Source organism: Vidua chalybeata, chromosome 2, assembly GCF_026979565.1.
Source record: "Vidua chalybeata isolate OUT-0048 chromosome 2, bVidCha1 merged haplotype, whole genome shotgun sequence".
In the NCBI taxonomy this organism is placed as follows: Eukaryota; Metazoa; Chordata; class Aves; order Passeriformes; family Viduidae; genus Vidua; species Vidua chalybeata.
Genome location: NC_071531.1, coordinates 8324224 through 8343495, shown reverse-complemented (window position 1 = coordinate 8343495; position 19272 = coordinate 8324224). Strand labels below are relative to the sequence as shown.

Genomic DNA, 19272 nt, shown 5'->3' with positions numbered 1-19272 from the left:
GAGAAGGACCTCTGGGTCTGCCCTGAAAAGCAGTCAAGTGAGGGCTCCTCACCTCGAGGTAGCTGACTGAGGGGCTCAGATCAGGGCTGTGAAACCCCTCCTGATGCTGCTCCTCACGGATCCCGAGTGTCCCAGCACTGCTCATGGCCAAATACCCCAGCAATGTTCCTGAGAAATAATTATATCTGAGGCACAGGAGATCTGTGGAGTTACGCAAACAGTTTACAGACTTTCCATGTCAGGCTGTGACCACACGTTATCCACAGCTTTTTTAAGTCCAATCTGCTGGGATTTTATCACTGTCCTTTCCAACTACCAAAATCTGACTTCTGAAAAGGCCTCCATCTGTCTCTCATCTTTCTTTAATTTACTAAGTTGTGCCATAACCCCATCTGGCTATTGGCTGGAATTTTGTTTTGTTTTTCCCCTTGAGTTATTCAAGGAGACACAGAGCTGGCTGAGTACATTAGATCATTATATGCCTCTTAAAGTAGTTGTTGGATTTATTTGAATAGGGATTAGCAAGATTAAGAATGTTTTCTTTAAATTACTATAGTAGCCTACAATTTTCAAATGGTAATTTTGTCCATTATATTGATTTGTATTTAAAGGACTTTGATGTTTTTTACTACAGTACAAAGAGGGCAGTTAAGCAATGGTCCTGTGAAAACCAACAGTTTTAGAATTTTGTTCAAGACTGAAATAACAGATGCACAAATCCCATTAAAATTCGATGGAAATTGACCTCACGCCTCTGTAAGTTACTTGAAAAGCTCATTTACAGAACTTCTAGAAGTAGCTTTACACACAAATGGTGTTTCCTACCAAACATTCTTCCTACAACTTCACATATTGTTATTTTGGAGGGAAAAATAATCAAAGAGCATTCCTGACACAGCATTACTGACATGGAAAAGTGGTTCAGCCCTTCTGAAAAGTGCTTCAGTCCTTTCCTTATCTGTCTTTATCTCTCTGAAGTGTTGGGCCTCAGTTTAGCTCTCTGTGCTGATTGCATCAACCAAGGTAGAGAAGGATACCTCAGTGTAGTTTATCCTTCTATCATCTCAATTCCACCTCCACCCACATCCATTATTTCATTAAAAAAAAAAAACAACCAAAAAAAAAAAACCACAAAAACAAAAATAAAAAACTCCTGAGCTTCTGTAGCTCTAAGGAGCTTTAAAGGAGCCATCCAAGATGGCTCAAAGGGGAGCATTTGGATGCAGGGCTGGTTACTCAGGATCCCATCCCATTGATCCATCAGCTCCATCACAGCTGGTGCAGCAGCAGCACCTGGTGCAGGCTGTACCTGGGGCTGCTCCAGCATCTCCTGGCTGTTCTTGTGTCTCACTCAGGGGGAGATGGATTTGGCTCATGCCACTAACTTGCATTCATATGAACCCAAAGAAAGCCAAAGGTGTGCCACTCCTTTCTACCTCTAAAGGTCATTGAGGTTTGACCCTTCTACAGCCCCACGACCCTTTGCTGTTCATGCCCATCTGTTGGACTTTAGCCGAGCTTGGCATCGACCCTCTGGCACAGTTCGGGTCAGTGGCCAAACACTGGCTCCGTGCAGCCCCCTCCTACCTTCACTGGCACACAGGGAATACCTAAGCTGAGCTGTCAGAAAATAATTCTTAATTATTTGCTGCCTGTCTCCTGCCCAAAGTTCTGTGCAGAAACCATGGCATTTTATTCTCCTTTCTGGAGGGAACAAGATGGAAGGAAATGAAGTGCTTAGAAATCTTTTCTTTCCCAATCACGTTTTGTCTCTCCAAATTATTTAGTCATTCTCTCTGCACACTCACTGGGAGAAAAAGAGCAACAATAACAATAATAATAATACTTTAATTAGATACTGCAAAGATTAATGAATAAGTGTTATAGTACCCTTTCTGCATGTTTTCTAAATGGCACATAGTCTCTGTGCTGATAGCAGGCAAGTTCAGCCTCCCCTCAATGTGTAACTACCACCTATTTTAGAATCTGTAGAGTATAAAGTATTCAGTAATTTTTCCTCTCTGTCTCTTTGTATGCATATCCTAATACATGCAGAGACTCCACAGCTCACATTTTTGTAAGAATACAAGCAAATATCCTGCTCCAAAAGTTAAACAGAACCACAGCTCAGCAGCAATCCTTTCAAAAGATTTTCAATGGCCTGTTCTCTGCCTTTGAACACATCTTTGGCATTCAAGTCCTCAGAAGAGAGGCATTTACTCAGTTTGGACCTGAGGCATTATCTGGTGTGTGCTCTGGATGTTTTAGGATCTGTGAGATCACACGTCACTGTAAATCTCATAAAATCAATAGTGCTGTGCTCCTGTACTAACAGTACAACTCTGATCCAAACCCAGCTCCTTGTATTGATGGGAGATTGGCTTTGGGATGTCTCACCTACAATGAGATTCACAGTTTGCCCAGTCTAGCAAAAAAAAAAAAACAAAACCAAAACCAAAACAAAACAAAAAAAAAAAAATAAAAACACACAAAAAAAAACCCAAAAAAAACCCCAAAAAAACCAAAAAACCACTGAATAAGACATCTCCTATCTAAGTCCTATCTTCCTTGCTTTAATATGAAAGAAACCCTGACATTTTATGAACAAGCAGGAATCTATCTGAATGTCTCTGCCTAAAATTTCCTCTCCCTCCACTGACGTGCAGTGGGCTGCAATCCATTATTGTCTTTGTCCTATCCAAGAAGGGACTGGGCTATAGCAACACTGCAAAAAATGCAATGAATTTTGAGAGAATTACTCTGAAAGCAGAAAATAAGCTGAAAAGCACTTTGAGATGTAAGCTATTACATAAAAGCTCAGCTGTTATTTTTATAACTTTATTAGTCATGATTGTTGATAATGACGGAAATGCTTGCCAGGCTTAGAAAAGGTCATCCTTTCTGCTGCAATAGAATCCCTTTTTAAAGGCTGAAGCCTTTATCCCTCCGACTCTGTGTTGAATAACTAGAGTTTGTGAAGGAAAACAGACTAATTCAAGCCATTTGTTGATTTTGAGTCCAGGTAACCTCAACAGTTTTTAAACTTACCACCCAATTTAACCAAATGTGACAGAGGGCCAAAGATGTCTAAGACAGACATTTCCTGTGGGGTGCATGAAAGCAGGAAGGTGGATGGAAAAGACCTTATTAATATTCCCAGCTGAGGGAAAGGCTACAGTGTGGGCATGACTGCTATTACACAGTACAAATTCCTCTTAGGTGCTCAGCCTTCAGCCGTGGATCTGCAGAAAACCAGGTCTCGCTGGATCTTGTCTTCAAACACCTCTTTGTTATTCTCTCTTGATAGCAAACCCAATAACCCCTAGGTAAAGATTTGAATTGTAGATGACAATATAGCCTGTGCTAGCATGTGAAATGAAACTTTGGTATTATTCATAGCTCACCAAGCCTACAGGGTGTGGCATGGCTTTACCTGAAACCTGCCAAGTTTTCTTTGTGGTGGCACATCTGTTGCCCTGTTTTCCTGTGCAGCAGGAGAGGCATTTTGAAAACAGCTCATTAGTTCATTATTGTTGTCTTCACCCTTTCTGATTGTCTCAGTCTCCAGCTTAACTCAGTCTCCTTTTGCTTTGCCTCATCATTATCAGCTTTTTAAGCTGCTTGGCACACTTATGTGCTTGTCCTTTACCCAAGCAATGCCAGCTCCTCCCTATGACAATTCCTTAGGCCTGTAAAGAAGTTTGTGTGGATCCAACTGGTGAAGGAAGTTTTACATAACAAAACCTGAAATTATTCCTAAAACTCCTCTGGAAACTGGTTGCCAACAAAAATATTGGGTTTTTTCTTCTTTAAGGAAATGGTATTCAAAGTCCAGACCTGTCCCTGTTAAATTCAGTTCATGAAGCATGAGACCTTTTAGTTCTACATGCTGGGAACTGATTGTGAGGCAGCCAAACTCACTTATCTATGCCCTCTCTATTTCAGAGGTGACTAGAATTTGTTGAAATTAAACCTAAAATGAAAAGGTTCAGTAAATATTAATTTGTACTTGATGGGAAATTAGGTTGGATTTGCATCTCAGGCATTTTTTCATATCTAGTTATGGTCTTAAAAATGTCATAGCCCCGAAGTTTGTAGACACAGCACTCTCTAAATGAACAGGGGAGAATTATTTCCGAGAGTAAATCAGAAATTCATACATGCGAGTAAGCTCTGTGTGTCTGGACCAAAAGGCTTAGTGAGAGAGCACAGTGTTCCCGTGCTTCCAGTCAACCAGCTATAATTCCTGTGACTCCAGGGCTCCCCAATAAACTGCCTGCACATCCTTCAGGGATGTCCTCTGTTCACTGAAATTTTTGACCCAGTAATTTAGAAGAATGAGTTAATGTGAGAAAATAGTGACCTACTCATGGACAATTTCCAGGTGAGAGGGAGGGTCCACAAAGCTGATCGGATCCATTACTTGGTGCTACTGAAATGGATTCACCTGGCTCTGCTCCCAAGCCTTCCCTTGTAAACCGTGTCCCTCACAGCTCAAAGCAGCCTCCTTTGCCAAACAAAATGAGCGGCAGCAAAAGTGCTGCAGCAGCTTTGGTTCTGTCACAACTCCAACCCTAAATCAGGAGATCCAAATGACACGAAATATCCACTTTTAGGCGGCTGCAAATCAGTGAGGGAAGGGTTTTCCCTCCTCACAGGCAGCTCATGTGGCCACCAGTGATTTATTCCCTTCCCACTGCTATCGACCGCACGAATCACACAGCACTTCTGCCAGACACGGTTATGCAGCCATTGCGGTGCGTGAAATATTGATGCGATTTAATGCTGAAAAAAACCCCCAAAAACAAGCCAAGCTGAAGTTCCGGTAATTCCAGCTGGGCCATAAAGCCGGGTTCCCGTGCGGTGCTGGGCTCTTGCAATCCGGACGCGCGGCACTAGATGGCAAAGCAGCGCCAGGTTTGGCAGCGCGGCCGCGGGTCCGGTCCCCGTGGGCACCTCGCGGAGGAGGGGCTGCGCATCCCTGCCTTGCCCTTCCGCATGCCCTGCCTGCCTCCTTCAAAGCGCAGCGAGCCGCAGAGATCGCGCCCTAAAGATCGGATGCAGCTCATAAACACCGCAGGTGAGGGGACGCTAAGGATGTAGACGTGGCTGGTTTTCTTATTGCTCCTGCTGGCATCAGTGGCTTGCGCTGCAGCTGCCCTAAGGAGCTCGAGATCCCGTGCAGGACAAGCAGTCCTCGCTCCAAAAGAGATTACACGGCAACAGAGTGGCAAAACTTGTCTCATCCCCTTACTGAACAAAAAGAGATTTATATTTAATAGTCCCAAGTGGAAACACCTCTTCTTTCATTCTCATGTCAGTCTGTGCTTTGGGTATTTAACTCTGTGAGGGAAGATACCACCTATGGATTTAAGGTGTGAAGTAATTTTATTAGGAGTCTGTTCTCCCTTTTCCCTTGTGTGTAGATAATACCTATTTATGCTAAAAGGAGTTACAGAAGGACAGGTGGAATCCTCAGGATCCAGTTTTGGATCAAATATAAAAAAACTTTTAGATCTAAGTAAAAAAAAAAAAAAAAATCTCTGGGCAGGCCAGTAAATCCCTCTCTATTTTTTTGTAAGGGAGTGTCATGGTTTAATCACTCTCTTAACAGGGAGTTACGGTCATGTCAATAAACTCATCCTCACAACTGCAACACTACAAATTATACCATTTAAGGATTACCTCTCTTCTCCCACCATATCTACCTGTTAGACTCCAAGGATCAACTTAAATTGGAGATTGCAATGTTTACAGTTTCATCAGAAGGGGATATCCAAACTTCTCTGTCCTTTCAATGCTGGTGAACACAGGATTGATGGCAGGAACGTTCCTCCTCTCCCCAGTAGCTGCAGGAGAGTGCATAAGGCTCTGGCTGCTAATGGTCATGATGTCACCCTGTTGGAGGTGCCTTAGGCACCCTTCTTGGGAGCAGCTGAGCCCATGCTTCTGAAACATGACATTTAAAACAGAGCTTTCACTCAGAAAGTTTTGCGGAAACTTCGAGCTTTGTCTCTCCCTTTAATTTTTCTCTCTATCCTTGCAATATTCAGTCCTTCTCCCTTTCCCTTGCCTTCTATGAGCTGCTGGTGGCAGTCTCAAAATGAGCTAGGGATCTCAGAATACTGTTCTTTAAATGACAAGTCCCAAACTTTGCACTTGGAGATAAAGGGGCAGCAGTGAGCCTAAGTGGGCAGTGCACACACATTGACAGAAGGGCATTTGGTCTTCAGGGTTGAAAGAAGTCAAGATACTTGCCAAATCTACATTATTTCTACCTTCAGGACAGGACAAGACTAACATGAAAAAAATCCTGCTTTCTGCTGGTGTGGGCTTTTAGTAAGCTGTATCATGCTTGTCCTTGGCTATTTAAATAATACTGCCTCACTCTGTATAAACCAGCTTACAAGAAGAATGAAAAAAAAAAAGCTATGGATCGTGAAGCAAGTGGGAATGGATAATCAATTTTTATCACTAATATTGTGGGTATGACCAATAATTCTGAATGAGTTATGGAAGTCTTTGCTCTGAGCAGATGTGTCTCCTTGCAAAGCAGTCTCTTTCTGGCACAGCCTTAATAACAGAAAAAGTGTTGATTTAAACTTATTAAAACTAAACAAACATATTTTGATTGTCCAATATATTTCTTCTTAAAATGTAGGAATGTGAAATTCTCAGAGGTGGGCTGGCTGGGGGAGGTACAACAACAATGGATTACAAAAGCTTTCAGCTTTACAAACATGGGTTCAAATCAAGCTTAAGTAAGTGACAGGCAAAATGGGGCTATTGATTTCCTTCTAGTCCCATTTGGCTACAGCAAAAACTGGGCACAACAGTGTCTTAACACTCAAAGGGATGGCATCGGCCAAAAGATGAAGCTTCTGTGGAAGAACATTTGTGGTGTTATTTATAGCAATTGAGATTACTGGACCACTTGAGGTAACTAGAGCTGAAAGACATCAGAGAGTAAACTCCCATCTCCCCTTTTTGGGAGGTGTGCTTACTTTCTAGAGTTTGGCTGTGCCTTCTGGCAACTCTGTGCCCAAAATCCCCTTCCAGTTCCATGGCAGAGCGGACATGATCCATGTGTGCAGATCAGGCTGGGAAACATGTTTTCCTTGCAACAGGCCTGTCAAAGAAAAACGTTCACACTGAGTCAAAAATCCTCTGCTGGCCAGGAACCAACCTGCCAGGCAAGTGACAAGGTCTGCTGATTTTCCTTCCTGCCCATGCACTCATGCTGCAAGAAAGCCCCAAGAGGTCCTTGAAGCAAATGCAGTGGCCAAGGCTGTGTCTCCTTGCAGGTGACAACACACAAGGAGCCAGGCCTTGCCTTGAGAGGTGTCACGAGCAGAGCTGTAACTGGGGTGGACTCACAGCTCCACCATGACCCTGTAGGATCAGCCCTCAGGGATCCTTCTTCAAAAGCACCCAGCAGGCACCTCCAGGACTTGGTCTTTAAACACCTTGATGCTCTTTAGGTGTGTAAGTCAGGTCCCAGGGTTCAGGAATGAGCACAGGAAGCTCTGTGTAAAGCCTGGCCTGCACTCTGGCTGATTAACACCTGAATGTCTGGCCCGAGGTGACTGACTCAGGACCATTGAAAGAGCCAGGGCTAAAATGCTGGAGTCTCTTGCTCCTATATTGCTCTTTTACCTTTCTGAATTAGGTGCACCTCTCCTGCTGCTATTTAAAGATACAGCAGGGCTCAGTTGAAGGTAATGTGGCTGCCCTCTCCATTTCCTTACTTCAGGGGATTTGTGTCAGAAGTTCAGCATTGCCAAATGTCATTTTGAATGATTTTGTAGTTCTAGGTCAATAAACTGCTTACCATCATAGGGGAACTGAACCATGAATTACTCCAGTTGCTACAGTGCATCTTTTTTTTAGCCATGTACATAGAATGTCCGGTTCAGGATGATTCTCAATAGCCCTACATTTTCTGATTCACATTTTTAATTAAATATAATTTTCTTTCTTTTGTTTCTAAATGAGTATGCTCTGTCATTATATCTCAAGGGCCACCAAGACAAGAATATCTCAAGACCTCATGGTTGCAAAGCTCCACTCTTGCTGCAGCGAAGAAAATATCAGCAAATAGTGAAATAGAAGAGCAGAGAGCAAGAACATTCTCTGCATGCTTTTCTTTTTTTTTTAAAGGAATAAACATCATATTAATTCAAAGTCTCTTTGTGCTAATGTCTCTTCAACATTATCTGAAGATTATGTTCATTTCCTACTTAGTGAGGCTCCACTTCAGAGGAGGAATGGAGTGAAAACCCCTCCCAACTCAGGGAGAACCACGACGAGAATAAAATATTTGCTGGTGATACTGTCTCCAGTGTAGTAGGGAGCAGTAGTATGTGGTATGTACCTTCCCACACATGTAACAAGGGTGGATTCACTATCTTCTTAAAATTATTTAAAACATATGCAATATTATGTTTTATACTCAGATATTGTTTCCTTGATGCTGTGGAGGACAAATACCCAGAGATGGCAAAGATCCCTTTTTGTGCCTTAGACTGCTGAATGCTGTATGTTTTCCCTCTCAACCCACCATTTCCTCCAGTTTGAGGCAAGGAACACAGTTTATAATTTTTTGACTTTCCTAGGTGCGAGCCAGGCACAATGGCTATGATTTACTTTCCAGAGGTGCCCTTTCCCTTGGAAGCTGAGGAGCAGCCAGCTTTTGTTGGGAATCCCGCTCAGCCCTTCACCCCACAGTAGGGACGGGAAGCGTGGCAGCTCGTCTGCCCACTCCCATTCCTTCCTGCAGGCACCACGTTATATATCCCTCACAAGCCTGGCCACAGCTTTCAGAAACATCCAATAAATCAACAGTTAAAAGGGAAGAGTAGACACGGGGAGCAGGTGCTTATTATGTGTGCATCTCTGGAGAAGAATAACCCACAGTGTATTTCCATGCCCATTTGAAATGGAATACGACCATGACCCTGCAAGTGGCTCTGCTTGAATTGTTCCTGGCATGATGTTTTACTCCTAATATTTTCATTGTCTGCCTCCATCAGTTTTACCTCCCACTGTAGCATTAATTTTGTATGTGAATATGGAGGCTGTGCTTTAAATAATACAGCATATGCTTTTTATTTGCCATGTAGAATAATATTTTTTTGGCTGATTTATGTTCCACCTGGACAAAATTATTTTTTATGAAGGGTTTATTTCATTTGTTCCCATATCCCCAAATGGGGGGAGGGTGGTGGGGAGAAGGAAGAGAAATCTTGTAAACCACCGACAATGATGGACACAAAAATCTGCTTTGAAATACAAATTTACTGCAAAAACAGATTCTTTCCAGCCATGTAAAAGAAAAAATGCTGTTGTAATAATTTTAAGGCTACAAATGCATGTTACTGCTGGAGAGAGTAACCTTCAGTCTCTTGTGTCATCCCTTACACAATGCTGGGACTATAGAGAAATTCACTGACAGCTATAAGCTATTACAGTAGAACAAAATTACACATATGGCTACAGCATGGATTTAATTTAGCTCTTTTCAGAACTTCCTCAAAGCCAGGACAAAACCCTGTGGTCTTTCGGTTTAGAGATTTGCCCCAGAACTTCATAGGCTAAGCTGCCAAATCTACCTTATTTCCAGTTTTCACAAGGACTGTGGAAAAATATGTTACTTGCCATTGAAACAAATTCATTTCAAACAGATAATCTGAGTTTCAATTAAAAAATAATATATGATGTACCTTGTATTTTACAGTCCTGAAAAACTGGCAGTATTTTTATGTTAATCTATCACCTACAGAAACATGCTCTATGAATAGATATTTAAAAAAAAAAGTTATATGCAGTCCTTAGCACTACTTGGTTCTGATTTTGACTTCCAAAAAGCTTTTGGTGCTTTTTGTAGAGCAACTAAATATTAATCCTACAAATTCATAATAGTCATAGCATTCGGGAAGCTCTGGTACTATTTTTGGTTGTAATAGTCCTCTTTAACCACACAGCATCCTCCAGCCAAAACCACACTATAATAGGAGTGCTTATAATAAGGACACATAACGCCTCCATGTCAGCTCTGAACTACAGAGCCAGGAAAAGTAGGATATTCTTTCAGAGCAGCTTCTCTCTTAATACTGAATGTAAGATGAAGAGATAGGACTTTCACAGGAAAATTCTGCTGCTTCTAGTCCCACCCTCTAAGTCCCCATCAGACAGCAGAATTCAAGCTGATTCTCTTCCTCTTGGCATTTTCTGGCAGCAAGCAGATTTGTTCCCAGGCAGGCCCTCTCCTCTCCACACAGAGCTCTCCTCCAGCCCCTCGTCCTCCCATGTCCCCAGTTCTGGCTCCACCGGCCAGCACGGAAAGCTTCAGTGACGGTGGCCACCTTTGTTCTGCTCCTTCTCGTGAAGAATTCATGCAGCAAGCCAGGCGCTGAAAATCAGTGACTGCTTTTCAACGAGGAATTTCCATTTATAGGACTGCATGAACGCGTATTGTATTTGTTTGGCCCCCTGGACAGCTCTGGGCCTTTCAAACAAAACCAGAGCTCCCGTTTTTCCGCCAGCTCGGCGGGACGAAGGGGCAGCTCCGGCGGGAGCGGACGGGAAGGGGCGGCAGTCCCAGGAAAGTGCAGTAGATGGAGCCGGAGAGGCGCGGCAGAGCCCGCGCGTCACCTGAGGATACCTGCGAGATTCCCCCCTCAGCTGAAGCGGGTTAGAAAATGTGCAATTTAGATTTATCAGTTCAGGAGGGAGATTCAGATAAAAACAGTTGAGCTGGTGAGATTATTAAACGCAGAGCCCCATGCTGAGACGATGCTCACCTTACTACGCGTGCTGATGAAGGGGAAATAGGGGCACCGGCACCCCCTCAGCTGCACCCAGGCGGTCACATGGGAGCGAGCTGATGGAAGGACAGGGGGAACGTCGCGGACAGAGACCTTCCTCCACCCAGGAACGGCTTCTGGGGCCTTGAGGTGGCACCCTTGGGATGCAGCAGGAACGGTGAGGGTTTAGGTCAGAGTGGGAAGCACAGATCGGTATTTCCTGCTGTCAGCCCCTGCGTATCAGCCCGGTAATGTCACAGAAAGGTGGTCTCGTGTATTTAATTTTATCAGGCGGAAGAAGTCTGATATATGCTGCGCTCAGTTCAGCACTCCTGTGCAGATTTACTCGGCGCTTTAGCATGCGTGCTGCCTTGCTGACAGAGATTAAAGGCTCTCTTCAGAGCCCCAGGTATTACGCTCAAACATATAAATCAGGGCTTAATATATAATATTTGTCCATAAAAATATATCACAGTGGCATTCGTTTGACTATCTGCATATTAAATACCATTACAGAAAAGTCCTGAGCTTATTGAGGATTACTTTGCTACACCAGTAAAGTCCCCTGCCATCCTAAACAGGTTTCTTTCCTGCCAGAGCGCGGCCAAGAGTCAAAGAGGAAGGGGCAGATGTTGCTGTCACTGTTCACGACCCCTCGCACGCAGAGCCATGCCAGGAACACTCTCCCAGGCAGGCCCTGGACTCTGGCTCGCCAGCACTGGCCAGGCAGGGCAGGGATCACGGTGGAGATGACACCGCAAACCTCTAAAGGAGAAAATTGCATGATGTATCACCACTCATGAGCACCCGCCAGAGAGCTGTTTAGAGTGAGATTACAGTCTCAGAGGAGACTCTCATGCCTCTTGGTCACAGGGTTACTAAGATGATGCAGTTGCAAGTTGTATGCGGGAGGTAGGAGGGATTTAAGCAACAGCCAGAAAGAAAAGCTGGATCAAACCTCCACAAACCATGCTCAGATTAACCCAGATTCCTGAGTCCCCAGCTGTGGGGGACTTGAAGTCAGCCAAATTGCTTCCTTTCCCTTGAACAGAAGACAAAAACTCTGAGGGAGATGATAAAGTTTATACTTGGGCCACAAGTTTATGAGCAGCATTTTAGAATGAACAGAAACAAAGCTACCCAAAATAGGGGTTTGTGCAGTACAGAGGTCACAATCCTGCTCATGCCAGTCCCATATTAGCACAGCTATACGGATTTCTCTGCATTTGCTGCTGACTTACAGAGATGCAAGGGGGAAGAAATCAGACCCAGATGCAATCTTCTCCCCTTCATCCTCTTCATATTCAAGCTCTTTTTTTCTTTTTTTTTTTTCCCTTCTAAATTCCTATTAACACAGGAGAAAAAAAAAAAAAAAAAAAAAAAAAAAGAATCCCTGGGATCCCTGGTGCATCCTTGGAGTGGCTGCAGCCTCATCATGGATGACTAGACAACCGCCACTGTGCCACATAATGAGGAGCACACATGCTGCACCGGGAGATACTAATGAGGGAGCTACAGCCCCCTTAGCCCTCTCCAGTAAATCCGTGTCTGCAAGCCATGTTTTATTTATCAGGCTTATTATGGCAGCACTAAGGAGCCGTTTGAAAAGGGCCGCTGCTGTCCTGGGCACTGCACGCTGCAGTGCTTGCTCAGACCAGCTTCCAGGGAAGATGGATGAGGCTGGCAAGACATAGCGGAGAGGGATGCTATGCACATGCCATGCAAACAGTCCGCGGCAGAATTTATCCCACCATCTCCTTCAAGAAGGAAGAGGATTCAGCCTGTTTCGACCTCACAGCGCTAGCTAGATGATCCCAGGCCCTGAAAATACAAAGTAACTGGCAAACAGATAGAAGCTGTGTGTGTAATGATTTCCAGGAAAGCTGAGGAAGAAAGGATTTGACAGACCTGGAGAGACCCGGGAGCAAACTGCAGCCAGGCAACTCAGAGGGGCTTCACAGGAGCTCAGCTGCCTGAGACAGCTGCCTACCTGCCCAGCACTGCTCCCTGATCCCACTGCCAGCAGATCTCCTGCTGGATCCCACACTTTTCAGCAGGCATTGCTGCTCTGTGCCAGGATGTGAGGATGCAAAGCTCTTGTGCTGCTCCTGGCAGTGTGTGGTCTCATGCAGATCTGTGTGTGTGCCAGAGGGAAATGGGATTTACCATCACCATTGCCTCCTCCAAACATCATCCTGATCCTGCTGTACATCCCCACAGAGGCTTCTGTGCACTTTGGAGAATCACTCCACTTGCAGAGGGTCAACAGAAAGAGAAGTAAAAGGCAGCTAAGTGAAAGATAGGAGAGAGATGAGTAAATCTTTGCAAAACTTACACTGCAGGTCTCAGCAGGGCTCAGACAAATTGGTCTGCATTCCTTTAATATATTAGATTTCTACTTACCCTGTTCATTAGCATGTTAAGCTACAAGGGCTGATTATATGAACCTCATGGAGAGGCATCAATTAAGATGATAAATTTACATACATTCCTTCTGGATGAGAAATGACGGGTTTCCTGGTTCAGTGTTTGGTACAACTGGACTCGCTTGCAGAAAGGGAAAGTGTTAAATGCCTGCATCTGTAGTGCTCCCTAAAATGATGGGAGCAGTTCACAAGTTTGAGCAAAAATGTATGTCAAATAGGAATAGAAGGAAAGAATTCGCAGTTTCCAAGGCTGAACTCTAATCTGCCATGCCACATTGACAACAGATTATGAGAAGAAGTGAAATTCCCAAGAGATGTTGCCCTTCAAGGCTGGCCCAAATGGCGCTCCCAGCCTGAAGAATGCAACACTAAATATTTGCACATATTTATCACTTCTTGCCCGCACAAGATCTCATCTTATTTTGCAAACACTGTGCAGCAGAACAACTTCATAGCCACCGAAGTGTAGCCATTTCTGGTCTGCAGCATGCCAGTGGCACCTCTTCCGTGCCAGCACGTGTCTTGGGAAAACTGTGAACAAAGACGGTTTGTTATCCTGTTGCCACTGAACAGAGAAATTAGATAGGCCTCGCAAATGGTATGAAAACCCACTCAAGCTGACAGAATCATCAGTCTTTACTTGAAAAACACTGCACAGCTGCTAATGCTGCCAGAGGAGACAGGCCAGTAGCAGTTCTGTTCCTATAGCCAACCTTTGTAGCACTAACCTCAGTGTTCCCGGGGCTAAAGACTGGTTTACAGCTAAGTCAAACAGTTAATGCCATTAATAGCTCAGTAACAGGAACAGCTAAATAGTAACAGCTATAGCTCATCCCTGATCTTCTTCAGGAAGAAGAAAGAAAGAAGGCTCTTGTCCAGAAAGGGCTGAACACCGCCAGCCCTCATAATTTCAGGGAAAATTAAAGGTTTTTAGCTAATATAGTAACTTTTATGTGACTTCTGCTTTCCTGAATACCAGAATCAAGTTTATTTGAGCAGAAAGGTGTTTTCACTTGACACTGCTGGGCTTGTACATCAGGAGTGCTGCACCCAGCTGAGGTGCTGGATAAAGACTACTGTTGCATGTTGCCTTATCCAGGACTGTGCTGGGCAAAGGTACACATTTACACTTTTTTGAATTGCCAGATAGCAAACATGCAAACTTCCTCATTGCTCAGGGTATGATAAGGGGTTTCCATCTGATTCCCCTTGCAGGGCCTGCATGGCCACGATAACCAGATCACTCTGAAGAGGACACATTTCAAACAAATGCCACTTGCATACAAATTTTTTTTTTTGCCTTAAATGAGACCATCTTTTCCTCAAGAGGAGTGGAAAAAGTGTCGTTTATTTTCCTCTCATGTGCACAGCCGTGTCAATTACATACCACTGGAGTAAGGAATATGTGCTCCTTTATTTTGTTTGAACCAAAGAGCAATCAAACCTACCCAGGCTTGTGTTCATGATGCACATTATATGTACCAAGGACATTTATGTCACATATCAAAATCGATCAGAACATAAGGAAGGTAAAAAAAAACACAAACAAAAAACCAATTCCCTTATGCTGTTAAGTTTAGCTTGAATATGATTTGTCTCAGCCTAACGGGTGAGGCACATGCCTTACTAAAATAAGGAAACATTTACAGCTGAAAGTAGAATGTGTGGCTAAACCTCTTGGGAAACAAATTTCCTGCTCAGGCCCTAATTCGTATAATACCATCACACTGAAAACTCACGTACTTCCCCCCTCTGCAGCTCCAAGCTGGGTTGTTTGTGCCAACTCTTCCTCCTCCCCAGCCAGTATGTTGTAACCTCAGGTAAAGACTTCAGTTTTAATTTGTTCAAATGTTTAATTACATTAATTTGAAAAGTTGGACAATAAAACAATTCGTCTAGTTTCCAAAGATTTATTGCTTTTTCCAATTTATTGAACGTTTAGTGCAGGCTGTATTTCAATTAAAGGCAGCAAAACTGTTAATGGTCTATTAACGACACACTGCATCTATATAAAGATGCAAATATAAGTCGCGGCCAATTTTCTGGCCCGGTGAGATAATTTCTTCTTTTCCTCGTAGTGAATTATCTGCGAACAACTCATAATTTTATACCAGCCCGTATCTCTGGCTACTGCTCAACCGCAAGTATCTGCGGCGCACGAGCTGCCCGCGGTCCAGTCCCTGGTTTGTCACCCAGGGAAGCGGCCTCCTGCCTTGGGGCCGGGGCCTGGCGGCAGCCGGGCACCACGGAGGCAGTGGGGAGCAGGGCGGGCAGGCGCTGGCGCGGGGTGCCGGGCCCCTGTCAGGCCGGGCTGCTCGTACGCGGCATCCCGGAGCAGCGGCGGCCCCGGCCCGCCCGGTGATGCTCCCGCCGTTACCGCGGCAACCGCCCCCCCCTGCCCGCGCCGCCTGGCCCCACGTGACCCGCGGCGGCGCTCGCGGCCAACCCGCCCGTTACCAGGGCGGGGGCGTTGGGGGGGGCGCCCTTGTTTCCCATTGGCTGCTGCGGGGCTCGCTGATTGGCGGGGCGCGGACGGCGGCGCGCCGATTGGCTGGGCCCGGAGGTGAGGCTGTGGGGTGATGCCGGCCGCCCCGCGCCGGGACACAGACAAAGGCTGCCCAAGGGCTGCCCGGGCTCCCCGCGCTGCCCCGGGCTGGCGCGGCGCGGGATGGCCGCGGAGGGAGCCGCGGCTCCTGGCGCGGTGCTGGGAGGCGGCAACGCGAGCCTGGCCGGGCGCCCACACACTCCGTGCCCTCCCCGCCCGGCCGCCCGCTCCAACTGGCGCTGGGGCACGCGGCGCGCGGGGAGGCGGAGCCGGTGTCACGCTCGCCGCGCGCCCGGCAGCCAATGGGCGGGCCGGGAGAACGCGGGCAGCACGCGGGGCCCGCGTGTCCCGCGGCACGGGCTGTCAATCACCTGTCAGTCACTCGCCCCGCCCCGCCCCGGCGCGGCCCCGCCCGCGGCTCCCCCGCCCGGCGGTGAGCGGGCGCGCCCTCAGCGCCGCTCGGTCCCCGTGCCCCTCGCTGCGACCCGTGCCCGGGGCGGCACCGGCGCCGGGGAGCGTTCTGCAGCCGCCGCTGCCTTGTCCCAGGGTTGGGGTGCGAGGGAGTCGCCGCCGCACTGGAACGGCTCCCCCGCGGCCTCAGTTTCTGCCGCCAGCGCCAAGCCCGCGCGGCCCGGCCCCCTCGGGATGCCCGCGGTGCGGGCTCTGCTCCCGTCGCCCTCCCCCGGTGGGGACGAGGGGCGGAGCCGGCGTGGCCGCCGCCCGCCGCCTTTATCTGGCGTGGCGGCGCGGGGGGTGGCACTGGGGAACACCTTGTTGTAAGATACGCGCTATAAATACGGCGCCGGGGATGGGAGTGCGGCCACGGGCGGCGGGGAACAGCTTCGAGCTACGGTGGGTGCCTTCGCCGCGGCACGGCGGCTGGGGACCGCTTGAATTTTAATTACCGGCGCGGTGCGGGGCTGCCATCCCCTCGGCCACCCCCCACACCCGGTTCCCGGGAGGAGTTGCGGGGCAAGTTCTGCATTTTGGCTAGTTTTGTACGGAGGGGAGCGGCGGCAGCGAGCCCCGGCAGGGCACGCGGAGGAGCGGAGGGTGAGAAAAGGGACGGAGAGGGGAGGGCTGAAGGAAGGACACGGGGCTGGGGATAAAGCGGCGGGGGGAGGAGAAGGCGCTGGCGGGAGGGGACGGGAGGACGGGAAGGCGGGCTGGGGGAGGGAGAGAGAGGGAGAGCAGCCTCTAACCCCGGCGCCTCCGCCACCGTCTCCCAGCAGGACTCTGATAGCGAGCAGCCGCCGAGCCCAGCCCGTGACGGAGGGCGGCCGGTGCCGCTAGCGCGGAGGAGGAGGAGGAAGAAGTCGCCGCCGGAGGAGCCTCGCGGTCCGGTCCGAGCCGCGTCGCTGCGCACGCCTGCCCGGCCGCCAGCATGATGCAGATCTGCGACTCGTACAGCCAGAAGTACTCCCTCTTCAACGCCATGAACCGCTTCATCGGCGCCGTCAACAACATGGACCAGACGGTGATGGTGCCGAGCCTGCTGCGCGACGTGCCGCTGCTGCTGGAGGAGCTGGACGCGGCGGGCGCCGTGTGCCCGCCCCGGGATGCTGCCCTGCCGCCCGGCGACCCCGGCGCCTACTTCTCCCGCAGGGACATGTACAGCCACTACATGCTGCTCAAATCCATCCGCAACGACATCGAGTGGGGCGTGGTGCAGCCGCCGGCGGGCGAGGAGGCCGCCCGCAAGAAGGACAAGCTGGGCGGCGGGCCCGCCGAGGAGGGCGAGGGGGAGGAGGACCTGGAGCAGCAGTTCCATTACCACCTCAGCGGACTCCACTCGGTCCTCTCCAAGCTCACCCGCAAGGCCAACGTCCTCACCAACAGATACAAGCAGGAGATCGGCGTCAGCAGCTGGGGGCAGTGAGCGCCGGGGGGAGCGGGGAAGGGGCTCCGACCCGGCGGGAGCGGCGCGTCCCCGCCCGGCGCTGCCGCTGCTGCGGTGGCCGAGGGCAGCGCCCCGGGCCCGGGCTTCCCTGCGCGCTCCCAAGACTGCAGCAGGTTTTCTACCAACGCACAAGCGAGAGAAAGAAATGTAAATTAATCAATACTAGTTTATTAATTATTTTGACCCCCTCCGTGTTTTTTCGTTGTACGGTCCGGGGCGAGCAGTCGCTGTGCCCGCCTCGGCAGGGAGGCTGAACCCGTATGCGACGAGGTGGTGGCATTGCTGGCTGATAAGGAGGCTCCACTCAAGCCGATGAACATAACGAAACTGGCACAAAATTGTTTCTGTCACCTCGGAGGGAACTCTGAGCTAAGGAACATCCCTCTGTTGTGGGAGAGATGGCGGGTCCCATGGTTGTACATGTACTGGAGTTTATTTAAAACTTTTTTACTCAGATGTAGAGTATATTCTAAAATAAATGCAAATGTATTAACTAAGAGTGACCTAAACTTTTGGTATGATTTATCTTTCTTTAATTAAATGATATTTTTAACATCTGGAATTCTTCTGTTTTTCTTCTATGTTACATTCAGAGTTGCCTTACTAGATGCAGAAATCTGTATGTGCAAGAGAAGGGGTTTTGTGGCTTTGTTTTGTTTTGGTTTTTTTTCCATCAAAGCAATTAGGCAGTGATGATAACTTGGCGTATCTAAAATGTTTGAATTACCATATTAAACTTAACCATACATGGCCTTAATTTTAGTGAGCTGTTCCCAGCTGCACAGTGCAGTTGCTCTGTGTGAGTGTTGGCTTGAAGGTCAGTGCCTCTTTAACAAAATCTGAGAAGATCGAGTCATGGTTACTCTGCAGGCAGCGATTCATGGAAGTTGGACCAAAGCCTAGGAATGACTCCTGCTTTTTTCGGGAAGTATCTTAATGTACTGTGGGGAGCTCTTTTCTCTCCCTCAGAATAGGTCTGGCAGACTTGCCTCCCCAGTCTCTTGCATTTCTTTCCTCTAATCCTTAGATACCAGAAGTTAATTGGTTTTATGTTATCCAGATTGTATTGATTTATTTCTCTCTTTTTTTTTCATTTTGTGAAGTACAGTACTTCAGAATTGGGTGTCTATATTGTGTTCTAACATGAAGTTCTGATATTCAAGTGCACTTGCTGGTTGTGATACAATATATAACCGAGAATAAATGTTTAATAAATATGTAAGTCCTTCCATCATGTAAATTTTCTTCTCAGGCACTGAAATGCCAAGTTACAGACATACTGAGATTTCACTTTGTATTACTGCCATCAAATTTAGGGCTTGTTTGGTGGTGTTGGTATGGGATTTTTCTTCTTCTAAAAACAGAATTTTTCTCTTATCTTCAAGGATATTTTGTTTAAATTCAGATATTCCTTAGCACTCTATTTTTCAGCCCAACTGTTAGGATGTTGTAGTAAAGCATGAGCACTCCAGACATGGTACTCGTTGGCAGATGTTTGTGTATGTTAAAACACTTGGCCTGAATCTATGTTTAAAAATATATATTTTGGAAGGTTTTTCCCTTCTGGGGTAAGGAACAGCTTTGTAAGGCTGGATA

At 47.2% G+C, this 19272-nt stretch overlaps 1 protein-coding gene across 4 annotated transcripts; it reads left to right on the top strand.

Annotated features, from left to right (window-relative positions):
* Positions 1 to 16243: 16243 nt before the first annotated feature.
* On the top strand, positions 16244 to 18238 carry MID1IP1 (MID1 interacting protein 1). 4 transcript variants are annotated; one of them, XM_053936597.1, is made up of 2 exons: positions 16244 to 16628; positions 17009 to 18238. In XM_053936597.1, exon 2 carries the CDS (start codon positions 17161 to 17163, stop codon positions 17653 to 17655), a length of 495 nt encoding a protein of 164 aa, XP_053792572.1. In that variant the 5' UTR covers positions 16244 to 16628; positions 17009 to 17160; the 3' UTR covers positions 17656 to 18238. The 4 variants fall into 4 exon arrangements, with proteins under 4 accessions (XP_053792572.1, XP_053792575.1, XP_053792573.1 ...); XM_053936600.1 differs by having other exon boundaries at positions 17006 to 18238; XM_053936598.1 differs by having other exon boundaries at positions 16244 to 16829.
* Positions 18239 to 19272: the final 1034 nt, after the last annotated feature.

What these genes read in the sequence shown, in the direction of transcription:
- MID1IP1 (XM_053936597.1), top strand. Translation starts at nt 17,161, where the DNA reads ATGATGCAGATCTGCGACTCGTACAGCCAGAAGTACTCCCTCTTCAAC.